The sequence below is a fragment of the Papio anubis genome, chromosome 9 (assembly GCF_008728515.1).
Source record: "Papio anubis isolate 15944 chromosome 9, Panubis1.0, whole genome shotgun sequence".
Taxonomy (NCBI): domain Eukaryota; kingdom Metazoa; phylum Chordata; class Mammalia; order Primates; family Cercopithecidae; genus Papio; species Papio anubis.
Window position 1 is genome coordinate 91,130,709 of NC_044984.1, and position 17,748 is coordinate 91,148,456.

The 17,748-nt window shown below is 37.4% G+C and overlaps 1 protein-coding gene across 3 annotated transcripts in view; it reads left to right on the forward strand.

Annotated features, from left to right (window-relative positions):
• CFAP54 (cilia and flagella associated protein 54) overlaps positions 1–17,748 on the forward strand; it is a 370,431-nt gene that overhangs the window by 229,240 nt on the left and 123,443 nt on the right. For all 3 annotated transcript variants that reach the window (XM_017946132.3, XM_021922809.2, XM_021922810.2), the window contains 7 exons: positions 737–842; positions 3,221–3,368; positions 4,182–4,339; positions 4,511–4,690; positions 4,795–4,921; positions 14,528–14,683; positions 17,230–17,335. In XM_017946132.3, coding sequence (XP_017801621.3) covers positions 737–842; positions 3,221–3,368; positions 4,182–4,339; positions 4,511–4,690; positions 4,795–4,921; positions 14,528–14,683; positions 17,230–17,335 — 981 coding nt within the window. The remainder of the gene's footprint in view (positions 1–736; positions 843–3,220; positions 3,369–4,181; positions 4,340–4,510; positions 4,691–4,794; positions 4,922–14,527; positions 14,684–17,229; positions 17,336–17,748) is intronic.

Below are 17,748 nucleotides of genomic sequence, written 5' to 3' on the forward strand. Positions count from 1 at the left end.
ACAGAATGTTCTGTATTTTGAATTTTGTTTTGGAACACATTTTCAAAAGAAGATGGCTCTTAATATATACCATTAAAATATTTTGAAGAAGTGTGATGCCAATGTTAAATTTACTATTCTATAGGGGAGGAGGATATAATGGCTTAAAATGCAGACAAATTTATGCATGGAGCAACAGGAAGTAAAGAATTCTTAACTCCTGGTCTCCATTTTTTTGATAGAGTACATTTCCTTTCTGGCGCTGCTAGACACAGATTAAGCAATAATTTAGCTTGAGTTTCTAAGTGTAATAGCATTAGGTAACACAGTTCCATAACCTCAGAAAGCTGGAGAATCACGTTCTGATGTACATAAAATACAAAATATTAAAATGAGATTGCCAATACATTTTGTTTTAGATCTTGGAAACGTCACTCCTTTATTCTTCTATTCACTCATTTAAAAATATTTTTTAGTTTCTATTATGTCTCAGTCACTATGCTAGATGCTGGATTTCAATAGGGAATAAGACAAATTAGCTATGAAGCAATACTCAGACAATGAAATATGACAAGTACTAGTGTGTGGTTAAGACCAGGGTGCTATTAAGGCCTGCAGAAATGGCACCTGACAGTTTTGGGGGTTTTGGGGGGGGGGGGCGTGTGAGGATGTTTTTTGGAGAAAGAGATTTAGGAAATAACATACAGATGCCACAAATATAATACTGATAACATTTAAAATATATTCTCTATTTTAGTGCTGCAATAGTATTTTCTACACTTACACTTCTCCAGGATTCAAAACTTTTTAAAAAGAAGGTAGTACAGGATGACACAGAGAATCCTGCCTCTCCAGGAACTTCTGTAAGTATGACTTAATGTCTGTGCTTACAATACTTATCATATAAGAACTATCGGCATGCTAGGAAATTGTCTAATTATTTAGATGAAGCAAAGGAGTAAAGTAGAAAAAACATTGAATTTGGCGTAAAAAGATTTAGGTCCTATTAATGCTATTTATTTATTGGCTTACTTTGGACAAATCTCTTAATTTAAAAAAACTTATAATCTCATTTGTGAACTGATGGAATTGGGATATAATAATTACTAAAGTCCCATCCAAAGCCCCAGATGTACCATCATATTAATCTAGCTTTGATCTACCTAGCAAATAAAGTTGTTTCCCAAGACTTGCTCCTCATTCCGCTTTTGAATCTATTGCCTTAGCATTGCCAGTCAGATACCTGTGCTGTTTCTTGCTTTGGATTCCTCATAGTTAGAGTCTTCCATTTAAGCTCTCAAATCTGACAACTGATGTCACGTATTCTCTGATTAGGCTTTGATAAGACCAAGTAATTTAATAATACAGGATTGTTTAGGACTGAAATATAAATTCAGATTCATCACATAGAACCCTTGCTCATTATTTCAAGCATTACTAATAAAATCGCTAATATCTAGCATCATTACAAATTAGCAAAACTAATTGTCCTCAGTAGAGACTCATTTCTTACTATATTGAAAGCAATAAAAATGCTAAAAGCAATCTAACTCTAAAAATTGACTTAGAATAATGATTGTCAATTGGGGGTGATTTTGCCTCCTGGGGGAAATTTGGCAATGTCTGGAGATATTTTAGGTTGTCACAACTGGATGGAGAGGGGTGCTACTGGCATCTACTAGGTAGAGGCCAGGGAAGTTGCTAAACTTCCTATAATCTGCAGTACAGCCCTCCACAGCAGTTACCTGGCCCAAAATAGGTCAGTAGTGCTGAGGTTGAGAAACCCTGATTGAAATTAATGTGACCTGTCTTTTCATTAGTGACAGGAAATCTGAGCATTGAGTGATTAAGTTATACTGATGGGCATTTTTTTCTGTATTGCTAATCTACATACTAGACTCTTTGAGTACTTCTTGTGCCCATTCGAATCACTGTGCTCGCTGCGGGCCTCTGTCGACTGCTTACTTTTTTGTTTTTTTTTTTTTTTGTTTGTTTTTTGAGACGGAGTCTCGCTTTGTCGCTCAGGCTGGAATACAGTGGCATAATGTCGGCTTACTGCAACCTCTGCCTCCTGGATTCAAGCAATTCTCCTGTCTCAGCCTCCAGAGTAGCTGGGACTACAGGCGCCTGCCACTATGCCTGTCTAATTTTTGTGTTTTTAGAGAGTTTCACCATATTGGTCAGGCTGGTCTCGAACTCCTGACCTCAGGTTATCCACCTGCCTTGGCCTCCCAAAGTGCTGAGATTACAGGTGTGAGCCACGGTGCCAGGCCTGTTGACTGCTTACCCTTGTTTCCAGGGAACAGCTTGCCCTACTCTTCCTGTACTACCCACCCGCATTGGAGCCCCTTTAGGCCCCATTAGCTACTCCTGGCTAGCATGTGTTGCTGATTGGTTGTACACGAGGAGCCGTCAGAAATGCATAGCAGGAAATACTTAGAACAAATGGCGGTTCTAAATGATTTTAAAGTTCCCAGTGTCTACGATGGACTCTACTCCCCCAGAAATAGCTTTCTTTGCACATCTCTCCTAGCTCTCAGTAGCTCTGGACATTTGTCACCTCTTTGTAAAGTGTAATATTGAGGGTGGAAAATTAATTACAGTACCTGTTTGGAATATGAGCAGCATACAGTAACATGACACAGTGGATTAAGACTGTGCACTCTAAAGTCAGGAAGACACAGGTTGGAATCCCACCTCCATCAAAATATGACAGTGTTTAGGCAAGATAGTTAACCTTCCTAGGTCTCAGTTCTCCCAACTGTAAAATGGAAATGATTATAATACCTCTTTGGCTGTTAGGAGGGTTAAATGAGATAATATATACAAAGCATGTAGCACAGTACCTGACACATAATAACTAAATGAATATTAGTGAATATTATTTATTTTTTAGCTCTTAAAATGACATTTACAAAAACTTTTCATGACATAGAAACTGCTGATAATATAATTTGCAGTGAGACATTCACACTGCAAAACTATTTTTCAACAATGGGTACAGAGAGAAAAGGAAAGTTGAAAAGCAATATGCTAAAATGTTAATAGAGGATTGTTGGATTGTGGGTGATTTTGTTTTGAATATTTTTTATATTTTATAGAATGTGCAAGAATCATTTCTAAATTAAAAATTTTAATACTGTGGAATTATACCAGATGCCTTTTAAACTTACATTTAGTCTTAGTTTAGAACCTTGACATTATTAAATGGAAAGATAACCATCATTTTAATATTGTTTAGGCCACTGAAAATAAAGATGACAATGAGTTTTTAGATCCTATTTCCCTAAATGCCCGAGAATATTTCAACATTCATCTGTGGTTGAGGTGCTGCTTAGCATTGGTGACTGCGTTTGTTGCACAGATTCATGGCATTGGAATTATGAAAGGTACAAACATTTGCTTAATCAATGTTTTCATAAAAATTAATTTTACATAGGTGAAAAGGGGTTTATTGGGATGTATTTTATTATGTTAACGTTTTATAACTTTCTAGCTTAATCTGCTTATAGAATTAAAAATTCAGGTTATTAATATATAAGAATATTTTTAACAGCTCTTTGTATCATTGAAAGTGGCATATATTTTACTAATTTATGCAAAACAGGTAAAGCAATTTCAAAATACGAATGCCCAGGTCTTCTTGTCATCTGGGAAGGCAACTAGTGTAGGAGCGAAGAGCGCAGATTACTGGAGCCAACCCACTTGGGTTCAAATATTGGATCCACCACTTCCTTGCCAAGCCTTTCTTAGCCAAGTCTCTTAAATCCCCCTTACTCAGTTTCCTACCCTGTAAAATGGAGATGATTGTACCTACTTTCTAGGATTATTGTCAGAATTAAGTGGGTTAAATTCATACTGTCTTAGATCACAGCTTGGCACATGTAAATGTTAGTTCTTGGAGTGATTAATCATTATTTATTTGTATACCTATCTATTTACTCATTTCTATCCATCTTCCAAATTAAATTATCTCATGCGATATCATCATTTTTGGAGCACTGGAAAATCCTAAAGTACTTTCCCACAAAGTACAACACATTTATTTTCCATGTTTCATGCAGAGTCTGTTTTCCATCTTAATATACTGCCCTGTTCTTTGATATTATACAATATTTCAGTGATGAAAATTGGGGCTATTACACATGTATAACTTCTTACTTTCTCAATGCATTTTAAATAACCACATTTGTTTATTTTAGAGGATGATATGACAGATTGCCTGAGCCTCATCAATGAAGTGTGTATGGAGGCAAAAAGTGCAGGCGACACGGAACTGCAGGCTGAATTCTTGACGCAAGCTGTAATTCTTGGCCTACAAGAAAAGCATTTAAAGGCAGACATCATAACAAACCTTCAGGTAGAAAGGAAACTTTGTTCATATTTATAGTCAGGGAGGGATTCCAGTTAGAACAAAAGGAGAGAATTTCAAATTCCATTAGGTACTGAATGCATAACAATTAACATGACCAGCTCTTGTTTCAGTGAATTGGAAACAGTACTATCAAAATGAATAATTTTATTTTAATAGGATATAATACATTTGCTGGAAGGAAATGAATTTATTTCTCCTCAATCACGGCTAACCCTGGCAAGAAGCCTAGTTTTGCTGGATGACTTAACCAAAGCTGAGAAATTCAAGGAATCTCCCTTTTCAAAAACAGGAAAATTAAATTTGTTGACTCGGGCTCATCGCATTCTAACTGAACAGGTGAGAATCCTTTTGTGTCCACAAGACATAGAAACTTACTTTTCTCTCTTTCTTCCTATTCCAAACCACATCAACTAATTGCTCATTACAATTTTTTTTAATAGATGCTAACTTTTGGAGAAACAATTGAATTTTGTTCATCAAACACTAAATATGCAAATCCATTACAGCCTTTGAAAAATATCTATCTTCCCCATGTCATGTTATTGGCCAAAGTAAAAATGAGAATTGGTAAGAACATTTAAGCTTATATTGCACTAGAATAACTGATAAAAATTTTAAAGTTATTTTTAGGCAGGCTATCCTATGAGTGCATTTAAAAGAGGCAATATTTATGAATGCTCAGGCTCCATTTATTTAACCAATGGTTTTTGATCACTTATCATATGCCAGACTGTGTGATGTATAGATGGTCTTTATATATGAATAAAGTGTGTGGCTGATTACCGTAATATAATATGTGTAACTACTTGGTCTAGACTATTGCACTTTATCCAGGTCATCAGTCTTTTGGATTAAAATTATGCCCACAGAATTTACTTCAGAATTGCTGTGCAATTCAGTAACTTTACTGAAAAAAATCCTACAAACACAAAATACATTTCTTAAATAAAACATTTTTTGTTCACTAATCTGTTATCTAGCATATTTAAATTATAACTAACTGTTAAAGAAGATTTTGGAAAGGAATGTGTTAAATGCATTATGTATTTTATAACTGATGCCATGAAGTACTTATAACTTTAAAAATGCTAATTTAATGCCTGTGAACAAAAAAAATAATTTATTTTTATTATTTATTTTCTTTCTTCAACTTTTATTTTAAGTTCAGGGGCACATGTGCAGGATGTGCGGGTTTGTTATTTAGGTAAATGTGTGCCATGATGGTTTCCTGCGCAGATCATCCTATCACCTAGGTATTAAGCCCAGCATCCATTGGCCATTCTTCCTGATGCTCTCCCTCCCTCTACCCCCCAGTAGGTCCCAGTGTGTGTCATCCCCCCTGATGTGCCCATGTGTTCTCATCATTCAGCTCCCACTTATAAGTGAGAACATGCGGTGTTTGGTTTTCTGTTCCTGAATTAGTTTGCTGAGGATAATGGCTTCCAGCTCCATCCATAGGACATGATCTCGTTCCTTTTTATGGCTGCATAATATTCCATGGTGTATATGTACCACATTTTCTTTATCCAGTCTATCATTAACAGGCATTTAGGTTGATTCCATGTCTTCTCTATTGTGAATAGTGCTGCAGTGAACATATGCTTGCGTGTATCTTTAAAATAGAATGATTTATATTCCTTTGGATATTACCCAGTAATGAGATTGCTGGGTCAAATGGTATTTCTGCCTCTAGTCTTTGAGGAATCACCACGCTGTCTCCACAGTGGTTGAACTAATTCACACTCCCACCAACAGTGTAAAAGCGTTCCTTTTTCTCTGCAACCTTGCCAGCATCTGTTGTTTTTTGACTTTTTAATAATAGTCATTCTGACTGCCGTGAGATAGCATCTCATTGTGGTTTTGATTTGGATTTCTCCAATGATCAGTGATGTTGAGCTTTTTTTCATGTTCGCTTGCTGCATGCATGTCTTTTGAGAAATGTCTATTTATGTCCTTTGCCCATTTTTAAATTTTTTTTTTCTTGCAAATTTGTTTGAGTTCTTTGTAGACTCTGGATATTAGACCTTTGTCAGATGGGTAGATTGCAAAGATTTTTCTCCCATTCTGTAGGTTGCCTGTTCATTCTGATGATGGGTTCTTTTGCTGTGCAGAAGTTATTTAGTTTAATTAGATACCATTTGTCAATAAAAATAGCTTAAATAAATGTGTTAATGAAGGTGATATTCATTTTTTGGAAGCTCTGATAATTCATTTGTAAAAGTTTAAGAAATAAAATTGTATCTTACAAATATAGGAATTGCCAAAAGTCTTCATATTTTTATGAGTCAAAGTCCCTCGAAGGGACAGCATCTTATGTTCCTTCACAATACTCTAGTTAGTGCCTTAACTAGTGGACTGGCTGATAATAGTATTTTCAATCCCAGGTGGGTGGTATAGTTTCCCTGCAGTGGGAAAACCATGTATCGGCCTAACTCTGTTTTGTGATCATGGTTAATGACTCCAGCCTCCTTCTGCCTCTCTCTTTTCTTAGGGGAGGAGCCTACCCGTTTATCAATGCTGCTGAGCCTTTGGCCTTGCTGTAGCTCCTAGTTGGCTCTGTCCTTCCTGGAGACATTGCTTTGGCACTTTTACCCCTCTCTCACATATTTTCTACCTTCCTTACTCAACACATCCTTTTCCCTCCTTCCCTCAGTTTGTAAATATTTTCAAATATCCACCAGTAAAAAACCAAACTAAACAAACGAACAACAACAACAACAACAACAACAAAAAGTAACAAACCTACTGTAAGCCTCTGTCATTTTCACAAAATGTCCTTCCAGCCAGACTCCTTAAGGGTAGAGTCTGCTCTCTTCCTCTTCTTTCCTCCCCTCTCATTCACCCCTAAAGCCACTTCATTCTGGACCCTCTCATTCACCCCTAATGCCACTTCATTCTGGATTTGGACCAGAGAAATCACTCTCGAGTTGGTCACCAAGGACTTAATCTATAATTCCAACATGTAGTTTTCAGACCCTCCAAGGCATTTGACATTGCTGACACCAATCACAACTTCCTGAAACTCTGCTCTCTCTGGATTCTCAGGTGCTGCCTTCTCCCAATTTTCCATCTCCCTCTCTGGTATCCTATCCATAATTACCTTTCTATTTCCCTAGGCTATCCTTTAAGTAAATGATCTCTATTTATTCTAGCTTAAAAGGCTTCTTATGAAGTGGTCCAAGCTGACATGTGCCACTTCCCACCCAACCCTCCGGTCACACTGAATCACTGTGACTGCACGTGATGCATGTGGTGATGTATGCTTGCTTTACACCTTTGCACATGCAATTTTCTCCATTAGGAATAATCTTCCCCCGAAATCCCATTCTTACCATATCATTCTCTTCCTTCTCCTCCCCACTACCCACTGGCTCCCACTCATGCAAATACATTTCCTTAAACTCTGTCCATCCTTCAGATTTCAGTTAAGTATCACTTCTTCCAGGAAGCTTTACCTGAACCCCAGGACTGGTTGATGTGCCTCACCCCCCTTCTAACTGATTATTCTTATTGTGACACTCACCATGTTGGTTGTTAAGGACAATTTACTTGCGTGTTTGAAGCCTCCATTACGACATAAGCTTCTTAAGGCAACAATTTTGTTTTGTTCACTTGACATCTCGGGCACCTAACACAGTGCCTGAAATCAAGCAATCAATCAATCAATAATGGTGCTTTCAGATTTCATTCATCATTAGACTACTATGCAACCACTAATAATAATGTTGCAGAATAATTTTTATACAATGGAAAGGTGTTCATAGTACATTAGAACATATATAACACAAAATTATGAAATATTCATTGTATACATCAAAAGATCATTGGAAAATAGGGACTCCCCTTGGCAGGTGTGATTATGGATGATGTTTATTGTCTTCTTTTGCTTCTCTCTCTCTTTTAATCTGCTACAGTGAAGTACAATGAATACATATAACTTTTGTAACAAAAAATTGCTCAAGAAAAATGTTTCAGTGAAGGTACAAACCTAATGAAAATTAAGCATTTAGCACCAGTTACCATTTCCGGCAGATAGTATGTGCTCAGTAAATGTTAGCTCCTTTTCAAATATTTGAAAAAGATCTAGTGGACAGTGCTGTGGAAAAAAGACTAACGCACAGGTTATTAGAAATAGGAAACTGCAGAGCAAGCTGGTTAGATGAAAATTTGGGATCTGAAGGACCTAGGCCTGAATCTTGGCTTTACTATTTCTTAGTTGTCTGATCTTAGAAGTTATCCAAGCTCTTAGACTTCATGCCTTATCTGCAAAATGGAGGTAGGCTATTTGCCGTATATATTTGATATAATGAAATGAAATCAAATATATGTAGTATTAAACAGTGCCTGGCACACAACAGTCATGCAATAAATGGTAGTACAGTTGTTGTTATTTCTTACATCTTACTTTATCTTTACTACTTACTTTACTTTATTTTCTTTATCTTTGTCAATTTGATCAAGTTGTTTTTATGACCTTTTTTTCTGTTATTTTAGACATTCACTGTACTTTTCCTTTCCCATTCTGCAGACTCAGACATGTGGTTCCCTACTGTAATACCCAATCCAACTTTCCTCTCACCAAGAGGCTCTTACCTGTTTCCCTCATAGGCCATCCCCAATTAGATGAGACTGTGATGAATTTTACCTTCCTACTTTAATCTCACCATCTAGAAATCTCTAGAATTTTTGCTCCTTCTCTCCTACTCTTTCTATCTCCTAGATTTTACTGAGATAATTTAGTACTTTTTAATCAAAGTATCCTGATGCTTTTCCTTTGAACTATTTCTTTCCTTTTTAAAGAAACTCTATTTCTAATTTCAAATATCTAATCCTAGTCATTGTACCACTGAGAAAGTGCTGCTGTTCTTCCTCCCTCCTTCTTTTCATTCATCTTCAAAGCCTTCAGAGTCTTTCAGTTTCTGTTCTGCTTCATAGGTTGTTGATTGAATCCTTTTCTCTTTCTTTTTAAGTGTTTTCCTCAGATTATATTCTGATTCCATGATCTCCGCAAATACCTTTCTTGAACCCTGCGAGGTGAGTGATGTGCTCTCAACTCAGTACCAGAATTTTTGGGTGTGGCTGTTTTTTCTCAGGGTTTGTTAGAGATTATTCCATCATATCTAGCTTTGAGTGTCTCAAATGAGAACTGTAGTGTCAGTCTAATTTCCATTTTCTTTTGGTAAGAAATTTGTTCTTTCTTTCTGAAAACTTACAGGATTTTCTCTTTTGTCTCTGTAGCTCAGTAATTTTACCAGCATATGTCTGGGTATATGCCTTTTCTTTCTCTGCCTAGAAATCAGTGAGCACTTTCAATCTGCAGGTAAATCTCTTTCTAGCTGTCAGAAAATTTCTTCTTGCTTAATTATTGCCTAGTAACTCTCTGTTCTTTCTTCTTCTTCAGTTACTAGTACATCGAGAACCATCTGGCCTAGGTTCAGATCTTAAGCATGTGACTTAACTTCTTTATGCCTTAATTTCCTCATCTCGAAAATGGGAGTGTCTTAGTCTGTTTGACTGCTATAACAAAATACCTTAGACTGGGTAATTTATAAACAGTTGAAACCTATTGTTCATAGCTCTGGAGTTTGGGAAGTCCAAAGGAATAATGCAATGGTAGATTTGGTGTCTGGTGAAGGATGGCTCTGCTTTATAGATGGCACCTTCTATGTGTCCTTACATGGTCGAAGGGGCAGATGGGCTTTCTCAAGTTTGTCTTTTATTAGGACAAGTCTGTCCTCTTGTCTTTCATAAGGACAGTAATCTTATGCGGGAGGACAGAGCCCTCATTACCTAATCACCTCCCAAAGTCTCTACCTCTAATAGCATCATGTGGGGGTTACATTTCAACATGTGAATTTTAAGGGGACACAAACATTCAGAGGATAATAATGGCACTTAATTGATAGGATTGTTAAGAAGATGTTAAATGCCTAGACCAGTGCCTGGATCATAGTAAGCACTATTGAGTGTTGACTATTATAATTTATATGTCAAGTCTTGATCTGTCTTCTAAGTCTATTATGTTTTTCTTTATAATTTCCATTTATTTTTATCATCTATAACTTGAACTACTTTTACTTCCACTTGATCTTTCTGATTATTAATTTAGGTTTCCGTATTGACCATCTTCTCAAAATTATCTGAAAACTTTATATCTCTATACATGCTCTTACTTTTTTGATTTGTTGTCTCAATTTTAATCAGTTTTATTTTACTGCTGCCACCTTTTCTGGGGGTTGTATTTGTTCTTCCTCTTGCCAACTGCTGGATCTTTTTTGCTGGGCTGTTTCCCTTTGTCCGTTTGTTGTGAGTCATATCTAGCTGTTGGATTAATTTCAGTAGTGGCCATGCTGCAAGTGGTGGTTAAGAATAGCTAATTCTGCCTATATGGGTTGGTTCTATACCAGACTTCAAAAGTTCAATTCCCTGTAAGGCACCAGGAGAAGCAGCAAAGATCAATATTCTTTAGTTTCAGGAGTGGAGAGGACTCAGGCCACCTTCAAGCCCCTCACAGGTCCTGAGAAACCAAGAAGGCAGCCAGCCAGAGCTGTCACTCTTTGGAACTAGAGACCTTGTTCCAAGCTCTTTTTGGATGCTGTACCTGATCTTTGATCCATGGCTGCCTGCACCTGGTTCCCAGGCTCTTGTCCATCCCAGAGTGCAGAAGATCCTGTACCAGCTCTATCTGTTCTTACCTGTCACCTTCTATGACCCACCTGCCTCCTGCAGCAACAGCAGCAGCAACAGCAGCAGCAGCAGCAGCAGCAGCAGCAGCTCTGGAGAAGCTGATTGTTGGATTGGATTGGGAAAGGGAGGGCAGCAAGGGCATGCCCAAGCTATCACCTGTGCAGAATCTCCCAACTCCCTTCTATTCCTCCCTCTCATTATTATTATTGATCATTGTTATTATATGTTGATGATCATCATCAGATATGAATTTTATTACTTTACATGCATTACTTCCCCTTTATATTACGTTTCCTCCTTTATGAAGTTAGGCTGACTTAATTGGCCTCTTGAATTCCTTCCAGCTTGCTGATCTCATGAGAGCTATTTTTCTGTATTTTCAGTCTACAGTTTCTTCAATTATCAGGACATTTGATTTCTGCAGGAGCTTAAAGTACAGATTGTGTTAAATTGTACAGATTGTGTGAAATCAAATATATTCTATACTTTCAGACTTACTAATCTTGAGGATGTGTCACCACTCAATGACAATACTGTTGCTATGCTTTAGAGTCACTTGAGGCTGAACAGCTTGCTTCTTGGTGTATTATATTAAACACAGACTTAAAAAACAAAACCCAAAGCAGCTTTTCTGTCAAAACAACATCAGTTTTACAACGTCTTTTTCACAGAGTTGATGTTTACTGGAAAAAGGAGCACTTAAATATTATAAAGCATAAAATCAGCTGTGACTTGATGCTTTCTTGACAATTTTCCTTTATAGTATAGATTATGTCACACGAATGGGCCACTTAAAATTTTTTTTCATGTGAAAGTGTCTGATAGAAAAAGACATTTAGAGATTATTTTTATAATACAAAAATAAACATCGTGGTTATTTAAAATCTTTTTAAAATTAATGACTGAACCTTGAGCTTCCTTATTACATGAAAAAGTGGATTACTGATTGTATAATAGGAGTGAATGAAAGTTACTTACATTTCTTGTGTTTATTCAATCAGCAAACATTCATTGAGGGCCACTTATATGCAAGAATGATGCTGGGGAGTGGGGACGTACTAGGAAGCCAGTCCTCATCTCTGCCCTCAGGAAGCCTATTATCTGGTTAGGGAGGGAGAGAAAATAGTTTACAATTTCTGTAACAATTCTAATTTTAACAAAAATCTAGAAGACAATTCAAGTATTATTTTTATATATTAGTGCCATTATCATATTATATATAATACCATATCATATATCTCATCATATGGCATCAATATATAATATAAACTATATAGTACTAATACATATTATATATACATATACGTGGCATGATGACATAACGTATTTGTTATTTTTGTCCTATATTGATATTTGGTATAATTGGAAACAATAAGTGAAATATACTAAAAGGGGAGATGTTGAAATATGGTTGTGCTGAACAAATTAGCATATCTTTTATTTCCCTTCTAACCTGGGATCTAATCACAGTTGATAATTGTTGAGGTTAAGAGTGTGGGCTCTAAGAAAGAATTCTTATTCAATTCCTTGAACAAGTCATTTAACTTCCCTTGTTTTCATTTCCTCTCCTATAAAATGTCGGTGAGTGCCAATGTCATTGGCCTCTGGGATGATGTGAGTGGCATGCATAACATATTTAGAAGGGCACCTCCTCCCTTGTTTTAAGAGCTTTGTAGATGTCAGCTGTTCTTCCTGTTCCATGCCTGGCCTCCTTACTCTTCTGGGAGCCTCCTAGAAGCAAGGGCTTTTCATCTCCATATTCTTCTTCTCTGTATTCACTTTGTCATCTCTGTATTCTCATCAGTGTGCTGCCCTCCTGCCTGGTTCAGAGTAAGGACTCAGTAACTTCTTCCTGGATAAGAGAGAGAGAGACAGAGAGAGAGACTGAGGCTGTCCATCATCCTGCCATTCACATAGCACATTCCTGAATTAAACGTTTACACAAGTTCTAGGTTTAAAAAAATATGTCCTTTGTAGGGCATAGCAGCTTGGAATTAGAAAATTTCAGAACCTAAAGATACCTCACAATTTTGTAGTTCTGCTGCATTTTATTTTTTATCATTTAGTAGCCAAGAAATGTTTTAAAGACATATAATACCCAATATTTCAATCATTTTTTCAGAGGATGCTCAAGGTTTAGAGGCATGTGGGGACTTGTTTAAAGCCTCAGTGACGTGGTAGCACCAATGACTGGCCAGGATCCAGTGCTTCAGCTAGATTTCAGTATCTGTATCAGAGTCCTACACTGCCTGTTTATATTGCTTTATCGTGTGTTCCATTATCCTGTCAATTAATTATTTCCCCTACTTGCCTTCTCCTCTTTATGCCAACTTTTTTGTTCTTTAAAATTACCAAAGAGAAGTTGTTAATCTGCTTTCAGCCTAGACAGCCACATTCTCTGAGACAGTTTCCCTGACCTTCCCCAATCTGGGCTTGCTAGCAAAGTGCCCCGTGCTTTATCTGCTACACAATTGGCCATGCGGTATTTTGATTATCTGTCTGGCTATTCATATTCTCCATTAAACAAAACACTAGGCTTCATGACCTCCCTCTTAAGAGAGAGTGCAATGTTGTAGTTTAGACTGTGGGCCTGGAGCCAGACTACCTAGGTTCAAATTATAGCTCTTCTATTTACTAACCATCTAACCTTGGGAGAGTTGCTGAAACCTCACTGAGCTACTGCTTTGTCCTCTCTCAAATAAGCTTGATAATGGTGCCCACTCAGAGTTGTGGGGATCATATAAATAATGCATTTAAGTCCTTCAGAGGGTGGCTGGCACGTAGGACATGTTTAATAAATCTTAGCTCTTATTATTTTCTATTTTCATTTTTATCAAGTACCTAAGCACTTAGAAAATATTTGTTGAATAAACGTCTGCCTGTCTGGCTCTGGGGTCACACAGATAAAGTCTAATGTCTCTTCCATACAATGGTTTTTTAAGTAAAAACATGTTAAATAATGATGGGGCCTAATAAAAACATAGCATGTAGCCCTTGACCATCATGGGTTTGGTGTCTAGTGGAGATGACAAAAAAACAAAACAAAACACACAAAGCAAGTAACCACTATAATGCTTAATAGAAAGAAAATTACTGCCTATTAATATTTGCAAATTTTATTGGGAACAACATAAAATTTCTGGGTGTTTCCCTATTAACAACCTCATCTTAGTGGCATGAAAGTTGTTGTGTAGAGCATTGTGAAATTTTAGAAGGAAAGGATTTTGAGAGATTATCCTTCATTTAAAAAATAAGAAAACATGTTAGAAATGTATCAAAGAAAAAATTTCAAAGGGTTATTACTGTAATTCATTGAAATACTAGGTATTATAAGTCTTTAAAACATTTATTGGATGCTAAAACCTGTAAAAACTACCAAAGTTCTTGATAGATTTCATTACTGTGAGAGTAGTCTGGTAACTTGGAGGCTTGTTATAAACGCTGTGTATTGTATTGTTCTTCCCCACCCAACCGTTTTTCTTTTAGGACATACAGTGGCCAAGCAAGTATATTACAAGAATAAAAGGAAGGACCCCTCGAAGTGGTTACCTGCTCTTCGTCTGTTTGATGTGGCACTGAAGCTCTGTAGAACAACAGCAGTGGAGGAACATGAGGTGGAAGCTGAAATCCTTTTTCAGAAAGGTAAAATGCAGCTGGGGTCAGAACTATGACAAAATTTGCGGAATTCTTTTTTCTATTAACAACAGGATTATTGAAAATTTGGTCCTTGACTATAAAAATTACAGACATACAAAGGGCTTAGAGATGGTTAACACAATGGTACCTCCACCAAATCCAGTCTTAGGTAAAAGAACACTGCTTATTTTATGTCTAGAAAGAAAAAAGTGTGACTACTTCATTTTGTTTACAATTATAATTGATTCTTCTTATACAAAGTTTCATGTTTGACTGAAAAATGGCAGCATACCCTTTTAGCTATAAATAATATTACTTAAATAATGTTTGGAAGACTTTTTTTCTGCATCATTTCATTACTTAGCTAAACATTTTGGTTAACTTTTATAAATAAGAGATATACACTCATTGAAATTAAATAGCTACAGCATACCTATACTTAAAACATATATAACACCTATTTACTTAATACATTTATATACTTTTATTGTGGCCATTTTACCCCTAAGAAAAAGATGAGGATGACTGCTATGATTTACTGAGTGTCCGCTAGATGCTAGGTGCTGTATTGAATATGTTACATCTCATAGTGCTAATTCTTAAAATAGCCCTGCAAGATAGGCATAACAAATCCCACTTGGCGATGAGGAAAATTAGGTGAGGTCTGGTTAAGGGACTTTCCGAAAGTGAACAGCCACTAAATGATAGTGCCCAGATGTGAGCTCAGAGCTGGCCAGCTCTGTGCCCTTTCCACTGGCTGCATGAAAGCTGTGAATCCTTTCTACCGTGATTATAGAAGTTTCCCTTTCTATCCTTGTTGCTACCCATGTGCTCTGCTAGTGCCTACATTGTTTTTTTTTTGAGGCGGAGTCTCGCTCTGTTGCCCAGGCTGGAGTGCAGTGGCATGATCTTGGCTTGCTACAACCTTCGCCTCCTGGGTCCAAGCAATTCTCCTTCCTCAGCCTCCTGAGTAACTGGGACCATAGGCGTGCGCCACCACACTTGGCTAATTTTTGTATTTTTAGCAGAGATAGGGTTTCACTATGTTGGCCAGGCTGATCTCGAACTCCTGACCTCAAGGTATCCACCAGCCTCGGCCTCCCAAAGTGCTAGGATTACAGGCATGAGCCACCAGGCCTGGCCTGCTAGTGCCTATATTTGAAGGCTGGAGCTCACCATAAGGACTGGGAGCTGCGAGGGCCAGCGCGTTTGCATTATCATAGAGAGTTTTCAGCCATTTGCTGACTTTTTAGGATTTAATTTTTCTCCTTAGGTTTGTGTGTGTATTTTTTTTTAAATTTTAAAAGTGTTTTCAATCTATTTTTAACTGATGTAACAATTGTATATATTTATGGGGTATAGTGTGATGTTTTTGATACATGTATATATTGTGGCATGATTCAATCAAGCTAATTAGCATATCCATCACTTCACATACTTATCTTTTTTTGTGGTGAAAGCGTTTAAAATCTATAATTATTATTATAGTCACCATGTTGTACAATAGGTCTCCAGAACTTATTCCTCCCGTTTAACTGAAACTTTGTACCCTTTGACCAATATCTCCCTATTTCCCCACCATCCCTGACTTTTTAAGATTCTTCAGTTAAGTGAGATCATGCAATATTTGTCTTTATGTACCTGGCTTATTTCACTGAGAATAAGATCCTCCAGGTTCATCCATGATGTCTGCAAATAACAGGATTTCTTTCTATTTTAAGGCTGAATAGTATTCCATTGTGTATATATATCACATTTTCTTTCTTTTTTTTTCTTTTTTTTTTTTTGAGACTAAGTCTCACTCTGTCACCCAGGCTGGAGTGCAGTGGTGTGATCTCAGCTCACTGCAACCTCCACCTCCCAGGTTCAAGCGATTCTTCTGCTTCAGCCTCCTGAGTAGCTGGAATTACAGGCGTGCACCACCATGCCCGGCTAATTTTTGTATTTTTAGTAGAAACGGGGTTTCACCATGTTGAGTGAGCTGGTCTCAAACTCCTTACCTTGCGATCTACCTGCCTCAGCTTCCCAAAGTGCTGGGATTACAGGCATGAGCCACCACACCCAGCCATATCACATTTTCTTTATCCATGCACCTGTTGAAGGGTACTTAGATTGATTCCATATCTTGGCTATTGTGAATAATGTGAATAATGCTACAATGAACATGAGAGGGTAGATGTTTTCTGATATCTGTGAAGGAGACAGGGGAAAGAGGAGAATGCATGTCAAAAAAGGGAGTGTAAGACACAGGAGGAGGGAGAAGCATAAGGGAATGGAGAGAAAAGTTAGATGGGAAGATGGGAAGACCAGTTGTGCAGGGCAAGCCAAAGGAGGCTTGCCTCACGTTGCTTCCTGAATGCAGGGGAAGCCTGAGAGTTCTGAAGAAGGAGGCAATGGGTCTTTCCTTATTGGCTTACCCTTTGGAAGAAATAGACAGACATACAAAAGGACAGCACACCAAATGTTCTGAATTTCCAACATGAAATATTTGTTCTTAAATTCTAAGTCCTAGAAAAAGGGAAAACCATCTTTGTATCTTTTTCTTCTTTCAGGCAAAATAGAACGTCAAATACTAATGGAAGAGAAATCTCCAAGTTTTCAACTTGAGAGTTTATATGAAGCTATACAACTAAGCCTGAAAAATGATCAAAACTCAGGGTAAAAGGATATTCCATTGTTGTAGCTGTGTGTGTTTGGCTTGAACCCTGTGTTCTGGTAGTATATTGACCACTCAAGGCTGGATTGATTGGGATGCCTTCTCAAAGCAGGGCTAGTTCATGGGGTCCATCTCAAGCTTGTTGCTCTTTGTTCTGACCGAAAGCCTCCTTTAAAATAATGGTAAATGACTGTCCTCATAGTGGCATATTGGCCTGTACCCAGATCTCCTGTCAGTGGCATATTGGTCTGTCCTCATAGTGGCATATTGGCCTGTACCCAGATCTCCTGTCAGTCCCAGGATTGCTGGGGCCTCCTCAGGATGACTGGCTTCTAAACTGGAAGATCCTTCCCTAAATGTGCAGTTGTGTCTAGAAGAGGTTCGTGTGGCTATTCACTCTGGTCGTCAGGACCAG